This window comes from Typopeltis vanoorti, chromosome 19, assembly GCF_054136105.1.
Source record: "Typopeltis vanoorti isolate ZY-2024b chromosome 19, IOZ_Tvanoo_1.0, whole genome shotgun sequence".
NCBI lineage: Eukaryota > Metazoa > Arthropoda > Arachnida > Uropygi > Thelyphonidae > Typopeltis > Typopeltis vanoorti.
In genome coordinates, this window is record NC_143567.1 from 36,476,080 (window position 1) to 36,492,079 (window position 16,000).

At 36.2% G+C, this 16,000-nt stretch overlaps 1 protein-coding gene across 1 annotated transcript in view; it reads left to right on the forward strand.

The window, feature by feature from the left end:
* Nucleotides 1–16,000, forward strand: part of LOC150095998 (lanC-like protein 3) — a 58,913-nt gene that overhangs the window by 32,457 nt on the left and 10,456 nt on the right. Inside the window, exon 3 of the mRNA XM_090409110.1 lies at nucleotides 7,648–7,863. Coding sequence (XP_090265236.1) covers nucleotides 7,648–7,863 — 216 coding nt within the window. The remainder of the gene's footprint in view (nucleotides 1–7,647; nucleotides 7,864–16,000) is intronic.

Here is a 16,000-nt window from a genome sequence, read left to right on the forward strand (position 1 = left end):
CCCTGGAACATTATCTCAAGACATGTGATATATCATCAAATCCTACAACCTGGACATGACATCAAAGTTTACTCAGTTCTCGTGAACCTCTCCTCCCTTCCTACTGCATGATGTTACTTTCACGAGCATGAAATACAATTATGAATCCCACTCGCACTTTATTGCTTCAAAACTACTGCCACTATTTGCTTCTTTCATATCCACCTTAGATGGGGATAATGCCTCTACTACCTTCAGCAGCACTCCTCCTGTCTGTTTTCACATTCTTTCTTCACATTCATTTCTTTCTTTATTCTGTTGTGATCTATTGTAGCCAATGACTTTACAATTTTTTCACTGTCAGCTATACCTCTTTCTACCTCCGTGGAATTAATTAAATCATTGATATTTTGGATGAGTGGAGTATTCAAGCAAAGAGTTTTCTGAATTTCATAAATCTTTCTAGAACACAGATAACTACAAAGATTACTTTTTTTTTTTCCCTCCAGTTTGCATTAATTGTTTCAGTATCTATCTATCTATCTCTCTCTCTCTCTCTTTTTTTTTCCCCCTTTTTCTTAATGAGAATCAAGAGGTTTACCTACACCAGATTTCAGAATATCAGCAATATTTTTTTTATTATTTTCACATATTTTGCAGCTGCAAACCATATAAACCATCTTTTTGGATTACTTTAGGATAAATATTTGAATATTTATCCTAAATTCATGCATTCTCTTTAATCAGAATCACCATAAATTAATTTCTCATATATTTCATATGATTTGATTATCATCTGATTTTTCCATCAGACGATAATCAAAATCTGTTCCAAAATCTCCCAAGGCTCTGTGCTTTTACCTACACTTTTCTACTGTACATCAGTGATCTTCTTTCGCTGTCTAATTCTATTCATAGTTTTGCTGCTGACAGTATGCTCGATTTCTATTTGTCTTTCACAAAACCACCTTGTACCTTTTTACTCAGGCTTCAAGATTTTATGTGGTGATACCTTAAACACTGATCTAGCTATTCTAAAGTGGAGTGATTAATTTAGTAAATTTTAATGCTACCAAACCACATCTAGCCTATCTTGGTATAAACATATCACATAAAGCTGTCCAACTTTAGAATATTGCTGTCACATCCAGGATGGTGTCCTAAAAATGTCCCAAATGAGAAACAAAATAGTAGCTTTAAAAGTGAATGGGAGCAAGTATGTGGAAATGCTTGTATTTATTGGCAAATCAGTTTTCTTACTCCATTCCGTTGTATTCATTTGCTGTTTTTACTGGCTTTTATCAGGAAATCATTCCACAGCCTGCAACTTTTTATTCATAATGTTTGATTTTTCTGCAATCTTATTTCCTGGACATGACTTCAATGTCCAGATCCCAATTATTTCACCAATACACCTGTTAAAATGGCAAATTTGCTGTAAGTAGTAATTTAATGCATCATCCATTTGCAAACTAAAATACAAGACTCCTTATTGTTATTCATCATTTATCCAACATCGTGATCTTTTTTTCCTAACAATCTCTCCTTCTAAGTGTAATGTTCATACTATTTTTCTCTAGGTAACCCAGAACATACCCTGATAGCTTCCTCATCTGTAGAACACCTCACTGCCACTCTCAGCCTCACATCATCACAATAGACAAAATAGTAGTGCCCAGAGATTTAAGCCTGGTGATTTCCATTTACTTTTTATGTGATCAGAGTACACTATTCCACCTTCTCCTCTTTCAAGCACTTTCTCTGATTCAGTTACTGAAATAATTCTTATCAGAATGAAGGTCTTCATTCATAGAAACTTTAGAAGTTAAGAATTAAGTGTAGTGTGGACCTCCTGAGTGAGTCTTTTTACTTTTGGAAGTTCAGTTGTAGTAGTAATTATAAATCAAAATTTAATGCCTTGTATTCACAGTAAACTTAAAAAAGTTCAGAAAACACAGTAGAATCAATTAAAATATACAATCGTTTACTGTGTGTGTGTGTGTGTGTGTGTGTGTGTGTGTGTGTGTGTGTGTGTGAGTGAGTGAAAAACTTCAAAACAAACTAACATGTTATGCACTCATGGTTCCAATGATTTATGATAACTTGACTTTTGATAGCTTCTGGGTTTGTCTGTTTGGGATACTTCTTATACTTTTGAGATAATTACAGCAGTATTTTTACTGCCATCAATCCAGTGTGTAAGTTGATGACTTTACCCACTAGATTAGCAAGTTTTTAACAAAAAAAAAATGTATATATATATATATATATATATATCAGAGGTGAATATTCAAGATGTGCTGATATTATATTTTTGCATTTATTCTCATTAAAGACTCCTTTTATTATTTTCAGACTTCGTGTGATTCCTAAAAGTAAACACAATATACATGCTTCATGAAAAGGACACTTTTCAACGCGTAAACATTGCATCGCATCTGTGTTAATATCCCAGGTATGTGTTCAAAATACATACACCTTTTGAAAAGATATACAGATAGTGCAGTGGGTCAAATTCTTAGCAATCTGGTAGTTTTAAATCTCTCAGAAGGCAAGGCAGGGGTGAGCTCTGAGACAGCACCTAGAGGCTGTGGTTGGTTATTGTGCCAACCAATCCAATTGAACATTGTCATTTGTCATGAGTTGCTGTTTTTGTTTTCTGAGTTTCATCTATTTTGTATGCATGAAGTGTGAACTGACATGGTAGGCAAGTTTTTATATATAATATAGACAAGTTTTTAATATATAATTTTCGATAAATTTATAACTTTTTTTCAGAAACAGTATTGTAGTTGAAGGAGGTAGGTCTCATCCTCCTCTTCCAAATTTTACACCTTTTGAGTAATTCAAATATTACTATTATTACTATTATTACGGGCAACTCCAGGGAGTCATTAGACTCATCGAGGGAGGCCCCAAATCATATTCATCACAACTATTTGACATTCATACAGTACCTATCATACCTCGCCTTAAACTCATTCACTGTCACAGCATCCACCACAGACTCAGGGAGCGCATTCCACTCATTCACTACTCTAAAAGTAAAGAACCCAGCTCTAACACCTTTACTAACCACACTTTTGCCCAGTTTCCATGGATGTCCCCTAGTCCTCCCACAACCAGCCCTGTTCTCAAAAATATCTTCTGAATTAATTTTATAGAAACCCTTTAGTAATTTGAATGTCTCAATCATATCTCCCCTCCTCCACCTATCAACTAATTTTTGCAACCCACAAATCCTCAACCTGTTCTCATACGGTTCATTCCACAGACCTGCTATCATCTTGGTCACTCGCCTCTGGATCCTCTCCACCTCCTCCCCATCAAGAAGAAACCTAGGTGACCAAATCTGAGCACAGTAGTCTAGATGGGGTCTTATCAAGGCTCGATACAGAGGAACAATAACCTGCTTGTCTCTGCTTGTCAACGTATTCTTCAGCAACCAAGTGATTTGATGAGCTGATTTGGCCACTTTTGCAATGTGTCCCCTAAATTTCAATTCCTTATCTACCAACACTCCTAAATCTCGTGCCTCATCAATTTCCTGGAGCACGGTTCCACCAATGCAGTAAACTGCCTCCAATCTTTTCACCCCAAAATGCATAACCTTACATTTTGCCACATTAAACTGACATCCATTCTCCTTAGCCCAGACCTCCAATCTATCCAAATCATCCTGCAAAAATTTGACGTCATCTGTATTCACTATTGCCCTACCCAACTTCGCATCATCCGCAAACAAATGAACTGTTCCTCTCAGATCCTTTCCTATATAATTTATGAACAAATTAAACAGCAGTGGTCCAAGAACAGATCCTTGTGGCACACCACTAGTCACAGGCCGTCTTGTGGACTCTACTCCTGAGTAAACCACTCTCTGATATCTCTCCGTCAACCACCCTCCTATCCATCTCACCAACCCTATGTCCATCCCCATATGCCCCAATTTACTGATTAGAATTCCATGTGGTATCCTGTCAAAGGCCTTGGCAAGGTCCAGTAGAATCACCGTAAACCCATTACCCTTATCCAGTTCAGCCGTCACTGTGTTATAATACGTGAGCAAGTTACTGAGGCATGACCTACCCTTCACAAAACCATGCTGTCCCCGATACAGTATCCCATTTTCTTCTATCCAATCTTGTATTTTCCTCTTGACTATTTTCTCTAAGACCTTGATAATGACTCCTGTTATGCTGATTGGCCGGTAATTTTCAACAGCAGCCTTGGAACCACCTTTGTGCAGTGGAACTATTTTCCCCTCTTTCCACCCCCTTGGGACTGACCCAGTCCTCAGGCTCAAATTAAACAAAATGGTCAAGGGCACTGACAATTCTTTGGCCGCTTCACATACGACACGAGCTGGTATACCATCCAATCCCACAGATGTATTGACATTGAGGTTCTGTAATAGACTAGTTACCTCTACTTCATTCATCACAATTCCAGTATAAGCTGTTGGTTCTTCCATTCCTGCAAAGTCACCACCTGGGTGATATACTCTTGCAAAGTGCTCGCTCAGTAATTCCACAATATCAACTGATTCAGTTACCTCCCTACCCTCAGCATTTTTTAAGATCATTCTACCATGAGCATTTTTCCTTTTACTTGCAACATATTGAAAAAACTGTTTGGGATTCTCTTTAGCCTGCGTGGCCAATTTCCTTTCGTAATCTGCTTTTGCTTTTCTTACCACCCTTGTTACCATCCTGGCCTGAGCTTTATACTGTTCCTGCGCCTGATGGTCACCCTTCTCCTTAAAATTCCTCCACAATTGTTTCTTTTTTTGCAGCTCAAGCTTAATAGTGTTATTCATCCATTTAACCCCTAATTGATTTATTATTCGGACTCTTGGTATACAGTCAACCATTGCCTCCTGCAAACAGTTCTTAACCACCTCCCATGCACTATCAACATCCAGCCCTTGCAGTTTTACATGCCATGGCATTGAGCCAAGCACACACCTAAGCTTGTCATACTTACCAGCCCGGTAATTCCACATGTACCCTGTCTTAATTGTAAATTCGACTCTTTTAGCCACCTCCCAAGTCATGACTTTATGGTCACTCTCACCAATTGGTGGCAACAAGGTCATGTTCGTTACAGCCACATTCTCAGTTGCAATTACTAGGTCCAGCACTCTCTGCCCCCTGGTATTTTCCAATACATGTTGCCGTAGATAGTTGTCCCTTAATAACCGCATAAAATCCAATTCCTTCCTCCCATGTGCCCTCTCCTCTTTCCAGTCAATGTTACCATAATTGAAATCACCCATAATAATTACCCTTCTTGCACTCATTTCTTCTATTTGCTTATGCATACTATCCCCACCATCCACTCCATCACCCGGTCTATAGCAGCACCCAGTTGTATATTTTGTTCTGCTGGATTGTATCTCACACCAAACAGCCTCAAATGCGCTTTTTTCCCCATCATGCAGTTCAACTTCTATACTCCTTGGCTGAAGATCATCAGCAATCATCAATAACACTCCTCCCCCCTTTTTATTCACCCTGTCACTCCTGAACACGCTATACCCGTCGCATTCAATCCCACTAGCTTTATCATCTTCTGTCAGCCATGTTTCACTAATACCGACAACCTCTGGCCTGGAAGTGCCAACCATGGCCAAAAACTCTTCCTTCTTGTTCCTAATACTCCTGGCATTAGTGTACATGAATCGCAGAAGCCCATTTGTCCCATCCTTACTTTGATGCCTTATACTAACTATCCCATTCTGATTTGTTGTCTGTCGTACTCGCTCGGGCATAATATACTCATTCATACACTTAACTGCCCCCCTAAAGTCAGCATATCTACTCCCCCCCCCTTCTTAATAAATCTAGTTTCCCTGAGTCTGTACATCCACTTCATTCATCAACACTTTTTCAAGTCTCCGTACACCAACTCCATTCAAATGCAATCCATCCATCTTATATAAGTCCTTTCGCCCATCGAACTCATTCCACACATCCACAAATTCCACACCACTCTCCATGCATAACCCACGCATAAAGTCATTGGCAATTATGGCCCTCCTTCTAAACACTTCACTGTCATACCGCGGTAAGATACTCACCATCCTAACTCTCTCACTCTTCTCTTTTGCTACCTCAAACAACTCCCTCACATCCTCTATCATTTCCATTTTGTCCTGTTTCAAATCATTCGTTCCTGCCACGATTATCATCTCTTTCACCCTCTGTTTTTGCAGTCGAATAGATTCGCTGACGTCCTTTATGATCGCACCCGGCTGGTACGACTTCGTTAAATTCTCAATTATTACGCCTCTTAATAGCGAATCCCCATACAGCACTCGCTCCTTCATTTTATTGACGTTTGCAAACATTCTATTATTTGCCGTCGCAGACTTCCGCCGGTTATTTGTCGGTACGTTCAACACACATTTTTCCATACGCTCCAGTTGTCGTTTAGCTCTGTGTATGGCACCATTCAAACGGGCAATTTCGCTACTCGCATTTATCTCACCATTTTCATTATCGAACAAATCATCCATTCTTTCTGTGTTTCTACCTTCAATTACATTTTCGGCGATGCTCTCACACCTATCTGGCACTACCACGCAATTCTCTAGCACACCGCCATTTTCTACATTATGACTATCGTTCACGATATCGCTCTCGACACACGAAACACGCTTGAAGTCCTCATTCTCTTTACACTTTTTACACATATTAACTCCACTATCACTTTCTAACCAGACTCCCACCGCTCTTCGCAAGGCATACATCTCACAGACAGCACATTGCATAAATTCGTTTACATCAATACTCTTAAACAAACATGGCGATCTGGCCGCCATTTTTTTCTTTATCGGTGCCATGTGTGCGCTATCTTTTCTTAAAAATAATAATTAAAATAACAGAAAACACGCAAAAATTGTACAGACATACCAAGAAACAAAAGCAAACAATACTACTTAAAATTCTAGTAAAATATCTAATGTTAACACAAAATAATACTAATCTTTTCAGGAGCTCTCGACAAGCCGACGATCTAATCAGTGCGACACCAAGCGACGATATACCAACCGAATATAGCATACTCCTTCGTTATATGGTATCTTAAAACAAACACATCCTTCCCCACTCTGCGCAGATTTGGTTACAATTAATTGCATTGGACCAATTAAGATGAGCACTGATGTGCTATACACTCTTAAAACTTTCATACATTGATAAGAATACAATCATACAGTCAAAGTGATATAAATTCTGTAGTGTATGTATATATATTCTCTGGCATTAACTAGAGAACACAATCTGTATTATTATTATTAACTTCTGACCTCCATAGAGTCAGAGACTCATCATGGGAGATATATGCTATTGCACACAATGCTCATTCAGCTGTGCTTTAGATTGATTCAATGTATCTACATTCACAACACACTCAGGCAATACATTCCACTCGCCAACCACTCTCCGTGCAAAGAATTTTATTAATTAATATTAATTCATTTTGAGCTGAGGATTATCTGTTGAGCATAAGATGTTCCATTAATGTATTTGAAATATTTGGTTCATTTATGCTCTTTTTTATACTTTAATTATTAGATTTAGATGACTTTGTTTATGAACAAATGCACACATGACAGTTTTGTTTTTGTTTTTAATCTTTTTAATCTATTTTTGACCAATTTAGGAGCAGCTCATGGGCTTTCTTCAATACTTCAGATATTGCTTAGTTTTCCAGATTTCTTAAAATCCAACCCTAGTGCAGAGAGTGATATTAAATCTTCTGTAGATTTTATGCTTAGTCTTCAGACTCCCAGTGGAAACTTTCCCTGTGCTATGGATGAAGTTTCAGTACCAAGGGATCCAAAAAATGAATTAGTACATTGGTGTCATGGAGCACCAGGCAAGTGATTAAATGTTGTATATTAAATATGTACTGGTTTAAATTCAAAAATGTTATTTAATTAATAATCCTTAATTACCATATTTGCCGGCATATAAGTGCACCCCCATTTTTGTACACATTTTTTAGGAAAAAAAAGATTTTTTAGATCCTCTTCCTGATTCTGCCAAGTTCTTATAATTTTCTCAGTTGGGGTTGACCCGAAATGCCTCTCTGCAGCCCTGCTTCCGTGTTCTTTAGCACATGTAATCACACGTAGCTTGCATGCAATATTGTAGCAATGCTGATGTTTTTCAGCCATAATTTGCCAAGAAATTTGGAGAAAATTTAACGGCAGAAATTTATCACCGTTCACGACAACTGTGACAACAATTGGAAAGTTTAAACGAACAAGAACACAGTGCATGTTCTTCCACTGAACTCTACGTAACTGGAATAATCTCACACACCACAAGGAAGCAAGAAAGAAATCACGTAAATTGGAACAGAGAAAATTTCCAGAAATGAAAATAATAAAAAACTGAGTATCGGCGTATAAGACACACCCTGTTTTTTAGACCTATTTTGAAAGAAAAAAGTGTGTTTATACGTCGGCAAATGAGGTAAGTAAACTTTTTGAATTTAAACTTCCAGATAATTACAATTCTTAGATTGAAAACAATGAGTGGTTTGATTTAAGTTTAAGACAAATATATCTGCATTACCTCCAATCATTCAGATGAAGAAATTGGCAGTTTTTTATTATCTCCAACACTCAGTGATAGTTCATTCAAATATTATTATGGGAGACTTTAGCTGTAGAAAGATTGAAAATATCAACTGCATCATGAATGGAGAACCTATAGAACAAGTAAAACATTTCAGCTACTTAGGCATAATTTTTAGTGAAAATGGTAAATTAAATATGGAAATAGACAACACAATCAACAAAGCTGATATGGTAGAAAGTCCTACCATATCAGTGTTTGTACAATGTTCAAACCAATTTTAACTTATGGATCTGAGAGCTGGGTTAGAAATAAAACACTTGACCAAAGACTAGAGACCACAGATATGAGAGTGAGACAGATTAGGGTGTGAACAGATGGCATCAGTGGCAATATCATATTAAAAATGACGATATTAGGAAAGAACTTGACATTGTTAGCATCCAGGGATGTGTTAGCAGAGCTAATCTCAGGTGGTATGGTCACTTAAACAGAATAGGAGAGGAAAGATTAGCAAAACAAATGTTCTCTGCCAGGTTGGCAGGAAAAAGACCCAGAGGAAGACCAATACATAGGTGAATTAGAGGAAATTGTTGATAGAAAGTTAGTAATGATGTAAGTTCTTCATGTAGTACTATCACAATATCCTGTACACTCCTTGAGAGTACATGTCAGAAATTTGATGATGACTTTAACTGCAAAGGGCAAGAAACAACAGTGAGAAAGTGCTTTAGGTGTGTGCCAAAGAAATGAGAGAAGACAAAGATTTAGTGAATTTGGTCATGAATCTGCTCAAAGACTGGACTATGCTTTGTGGTCAGGCATTTGGAACGTGTCTGTGGAGGAAAAAATAAAATGTTGCCCAAGTGGGCCAATTACAAAACTGTGCATTTAAGTATAAGAAAAAGCAAGAGAGTAACTTATGTGTATACACAAATGTCAGGAGTTTCTAAATCTAGGAATCAGGATTAGAAACAAAGTGGTTGAATTTGTTCCTTTGGTGAAGATGTTGGGGACCTAAATAAAATATTCTGGATTAGAGCAAGTTGTGGAAATTTTTTTTCCACTTGTATGACTTCTGCATTACTTAACGAGGTTTATCTCCTCTGGGTCTGACTCCTGCTGATGAGACCTCAATAAAGGTTGAAATCGGTGGTCTGGGTATCGGCTCTTTCCATAATGCATTGCATTATGCATATCCGAAAAGATGAGTGCTTTGCATTAAGGATACTTGGGTAATTGATGTGAAGTCATCAGTTTCTATATACAAGTAGTCTAGTCGTGAAAAAACTTCACACACCAACTTTTTTCAGGAATGAAAATGATCCCACAGAAATGGAAAGATTGTATGATATCCTCATTAAACAAGAATGTAATTTCTTGGCATTTTTAATTTAATTTATAACCAAGCAAAAAACTTTCTACAATAAATAGAATGGGAGTGAAATGGAAGTGCAATCTTATTAAGCAAGAGACATTGATAAGATGATGATGTGGAAGAAATGTCGTGAGAATAAGAGTGAAGGAGTGAAATATATAAAGTACTGGTCATCAAAGTTATGAGTATTGTAAGGAAAGCTAAATTAGTGTATGAAAAGAAATTGACTGCACAGGCTGAAGGCAACTCAAAAGAATTTTAATGTCAAGCTGTAAGTAAAAGAAGGAATAAATACAGACAAATGACTTTATTTTATCCTTCTGCAATCAGAAACAGATGCAAAAGTGAGCACTCAAATAATGAGTGCTCACTTTGCCAAGATCTATAAACCTAGTATATGTAACATATACTAGGTTACATATACTAGTTACTGGCTAAGCTTTGACGTTTTTGTATAATTTGGGTCTTAGCTCAGGAAAGATCCCACAGGAATGGAAAGAATGTATGATATCCTCATTGCACAAGGGTGGTGCAAAGACCCACATATTAAAATAGTCACCTGTCAATGTCTCTGGAGTGGTTGTGAAGATTTTAGAGAAGTTGGTAAGAACTGGGTGGACAGGACAAGCTGTACTCTGTAAGCAACTGCATTTGTTTACCGAAGAGAGGTTATGTCTAATCAATTTGCTCATATTTTGTACTGTTATGGCTGAGTTGGAAAAAAGGGATCAATACACTATGATACTGTTGGACTTTGCTAAGGCATTGGATAGATATCACATGAAAAACTGTTGCATAAACTGGAGAATATGGGATTGGAATATAATCTGTTGGCTTGCATAAGGGAGTGTCTTGATGGACAGGTATAAGAAAGTGGTATATGGGTTGGGGGAGATGAATCTGCCAGATCAGGTTTGTTGATCTACTGATGTAGATCCACAAAACTGAAAGATGCTTCTGATGTACAACATTTACAGGGTGATTTGAATAGGTTGGGAGTGTGTGTGTGTGCAAATGATAATGGCTATCAGTTCAATGTTAATAATTGAACTTTACACTTACTGATAAGTGTAAAGGTTATGCCCAAGAGCATAATGAGATATTCAAAAGTTTTATAAGTGGAAAAATTAGTCTAAAAGCCTAATGCCTTCCCAGTTTTAACACAGTTGACCTTCATCCAGTGATCATCATTAATTCAGTAATCTGGGACAAATCAGAAAACATTTTTAGATGCTACAATGAACTGGAGAGAAGAATTGTGGAATCAACAGAAATTGTCCATAGTCCAGTTCATCTTAATACTAACCTTAGCTATAACCTATCTGATTGTCACCCTTCAGCTATCTAGTTTTGGTGCTCATGAGATCATGCCCATGTGAACATACCCAACAGTACTATGACATCCACAATGCCTTCAAATGTCAGCAATATGTTTGAAAGTTAATTTATAGCTGTTGTTTCTCTAGTAATGTATATTTTTGAATTTCTCTTTTCATGTTATGCACCCAATGAAGCTTTCTAAGAAAATGAAACTGGTTGTGCACTTAATATTTCTATTTTGGTATCTCTCAGCTTCTAGTCATTAAATTTATTTAATTATTTCGTGCGCGCGCGCACGCACACACACACACCTATACCACTGCTTTTCCATTACTATTGGTTCCAAAGGCTTGCCAGATTAGTAATTTTTCAGGATGGTACAAATGTCACTTAATAATTCATACACCGGTGTCCAAAACCTATGGGCGAACATTATTCCTAAAGATTACAGTTGCAAATTCAGATGAATCAGCTTGTGACAATTTGTATAACTAATGATTTTGAGCAGAAAGCAAGTACACATTTCAAATTGTGTGCAAAGGGGTCATATGGTAGCACTCAACAAAAAGTAAAAGGCTGTGCTAAGCAAATTGTGATTGTGTTTGAAGTAAGCTCTTTTCTTGAAGGAATAAAGTTGCAAACTTGGATGTCTTGTAATATCTCAGACATCATCTGAATGATTTCATGCAGGGAAAAATTATTGGAAAGCTTCAAGAAGGCCGCAGAATTACTGATATTGCCAGAGTTTGGAATCTCACATGGCGTTATATCCAGGCTCTGGGCAGCCTTTCAAACCAGTGGAGTGTATTCCAGATCTTTGCTAAGAGGTTGCCCTTGCTCTACCACAGAGCATGAAGACAAGATTTTTTGTTCTTCTTCATCTGTGATCTCTTGTGCTTTTAAGGGTCAAGATTTTGTCAGAGATTTCCATGCCATGCTGTCCAAAGCTTGTTCTTTTGCTTCTTTCCAGTGTTAACATCATGTTAACATTATGCTGCAAATCTTCAGCTGTATTCTAGAATCACTACGTCATCTGCAAAAACCATGTGTGAAATCCTGGTTTCTTTTAGTTTCCTGTATCCTAGGTGAAACTTTTTTTTGTTGTTGTTTTTGTTTGCCATTCCTTTAAATTTCATCCATTAATATAATAAACAGAAGGGGGCTTGCCTTACTCCTACATTTGTTTCACATTCCTTCGATATATCATTACAGGTTCTTACATAATTTTTATTGCTTTTATAAAGGCTTTGTATGGCCGCTATTAAGTCATCATGTACCTTGTTTTTCTTTAATATTTGCCATATTAAATGTCTGGGAACTCGATCAAAGGCCTTTTCAAAATCTATAAAACATGCATGTAATTCTTTTCCATATTCCAATGTTTTCTCTGATATTTGTCTAAAACTGAAGATGAGATCCTGTGTACTTCAATTTTCTCGAAAGCCATATTGCATTTCATCCAATGTATCCTCTATTTGGTTCCTAAGTCTGTTCTGAAATACAGGCATACAGTTTTCTTGGAATGCTTAAAAGTGAAATCTTGCTATGATATTCACATTCATGGTTACCCCCTTTCTTAAATATAGGGATTATTATTGCTACTTCCCAGTCTTTGGAAATAATTTTTTTTTCTATGCAATATTGAATAGATGTAATAAAAATTTTATGGCTTTCTTTCCTAAATTCTTTACCGTTTCTGGTGTTATTCGGTCATGGCCTGCTGATTTGCCCAATTTCATTTTACTTATTGCTCTTAGCAGTTAATTTTACTGAATTTCCTCACTTTGATCTTCTTCTGTTTTGCTTGTGTGTCTTGCCCTTAGGGTTCTATTTTTTCCATGTCCTGCATCTTCCAGTAATTTCTGATAGTACTGTTTCCACCTTTCCATGATGTCGTCAGGATTTGTGAGCAACTTTCCATCCTTATAAACTTTATGGGGCATTCTTTCTCTGATCTCATTCTTCTTAAAACATTATAGAAGAGTTTTTGGTTTTCTTTAAAATTTTGTTCTAAAGTATGTCCAAAGTCTTGCCAGCACTTTCTTTTCTCTTCTTTCACTAGGGTTTTAATTTTATTTCTTTGATTGTTGTATAGCTCACTGCCGACCTGCAACTTTGATACTATATATCTTCCACAATTGCTTTGCTTTTTCTTTTAAATTTCTTCTTTTAGTTCTTCAGTGCACCAGGGTGTTTTATGTTTCTTGTGTTTATTGTTTATTGATATATACCCACAAATTTCTTTACTTGTTTCTAGAAGTGTTTTGAACCTGTGCCATAGGCATTTTATGCCTTGGTCTTTGTATACCTCATTTTCTACTTCTTTCATCTTCTCTTCTATTTTACTATTATACTCAGTGCCTGTTTCTTCTTTCTTTAGTTTATAGTTCTTTATCTTAAGATTTATTTCCTTGCTACTTTTTCTACATTTTTCAATTTTTATTTTATGGATCGTTTCCAGTACTAATAGGTAGTGGTTACTACCTATTCCTGGACCTCAAGACCTACTGGAAGTATACAAAAATGTATCCTTTCTTTCATGCTTACATGGTGATCAGAATACATTATGAAAATTATGGATGGTAACTACCATGTTAGAGTAAAACTTTAGTTTAATATAAACCAAAATATATACACTCAACGTTTCGACCCTCACATTAAGGTCATCTTCTGGAGTATACGTATATATACAAAGAAACAAGCTGCACTACAATCTACATGACATGCTAAAGTTACTGATCAACCGCTAAAACTATTCACCTGACATCTGGTGTTCAAAAAAAAAAAAAAAAAAAAACCCTCACTACATCAAAGCTAGAGCCCTATTATTATCTATTAGGTTACAAAGTTAATTAAGCTGGAGAGTAACATGTTCATGCATAAAATAATAGATAAATAAATAAACAGAAAATAAAATTACTTATATAAGTATACATATAAATTGCAACTGGTATGGATAGTGGCCAATAAAACATGAAAAATTGCTTAGAGTCCTAAAGTCCGGGTTTGCTAGAAACTAACTGGACTGAATGTGTGCCATCCAAATTCTTGGGATTTTTAAGCCCCCATTATTATTAAGATTAGGATGGTTAATCAAAATTTCACAGGCTTCTTTAAATTTCCATTCATACCAAGTTTTTGTATGATGCAAAGAACAAGTACTTTTCCAGTCAGTTCGATGTAGAGTGTGATCTGAGAGGCCTGCTTCACCAAAATTATTATATTTAATGTGTCGTTTGTGTTCTTTTTTATGAATAGGGATTGTACGTCCAGTTTCTCCAATATAAGGTAAGTTACAGGTGCAATAGATGCAATAAACTCCAGGGTGTGCCAATGGGGAGAGAGGATCCTTAGAGGTGTTGAATATGTTTTTTAATTTTAAAGGTGGTTTAAAAGTGGCATTAAGATTATAATGATGTAGGATTCTATTGATTTTTTTCTGATAACCCTTTAATGTATGGGAGTGTTATAGTTTTTCTGTAATCTAGGAAGGAACCTTATCTGGTCTCTTTCGATGAAAGGTGAATTAGCTCTCATACGGAGGAAACTGGTTTTTTGTCCCCCAGAACCAGCCTCGTGAACATATGCATCTACAGTCATAGGACACATTGGGAGGCATAGGGTTAACCACCTTATCCTCAAGTTGCAGTTGCAAAGTTCAAGAATACTTTGAAAGGTCGTGGGCACTTAGGTGCCTGTTAGGACCACTCATAGGATATTATACTGGCAATAAGTGTATGTCCACGTTTGGCTGTGATCGTGGACATTTTTTCATATATAAGTAAAAATGTAGCTTGTCCTTAGCTTTTGGGCACTAGTGTATATACACTTCTTACTCACCAATTATGTCTCTCATATGTCTCTTGAACATCATGAACCACTAGAAACTTAAATATTAAATGTAAATCAAATCTGAATTAAGTAATTAAATTAAATATGTTAGCATAAATGCTAACAGTACATGTTTATTAGTATCAATGAAATAGAATTATTAATTAAAAAGTATTAAATTCAAATTAAATGGTGTAATGAAATACATACATTAGTACATGTGGTATAGTATAAATGAAAACAAGTTTATTGTTCTTCCTACAAAGAATGTTGCACTAGTACCACTCCGTAGCAAAACTTAGAATTTTTTATTCAGATTGTAGAGTTAATCTCAACAGTCTGGAAGTTGAGAGCTACCCTAATTACCATCTGTTTCACAGTTAACTGATTCATGATCGATCTTTAATGTGCTTTGATCTTTCTGTTTGTAAAATAGCCCTCTAGTGCAATTTTAGGTAAGTTACAATTATCTTAAGTTATTTTAGGTAGTTAGGTAAGTAAGAGCAACAGTTGCTTTAGCAATGCATTCTTTGTTGTTTTAAGGATACTTGCGACATAAGACTGAATGATATAATCACGTAATCACAAGAAAGATATTTATTTAACCAAATATTTCGGTCTGGAAATAGCAGACCATCGTCGGTGGTATTACAAGAACAGTTTAAAAAATATACAAGCTAGAATACTAACAATAGATCGTTGAAATTAGAACATGCCGCGTGATGTTATATCACTAAGTATGAAACGAAATATTTTGAAGTAGAAACATGATTGAATTTGCTATTAAAAAAAAAAAAAAAAAAAAAAAAAAAAAAAATTAATGAGTAATCTTGATTAGGCTTTCCCAGATTTTTGATATAGATATGCAGTCATTACGATTCAGGTTGGGATGATGGAGCAA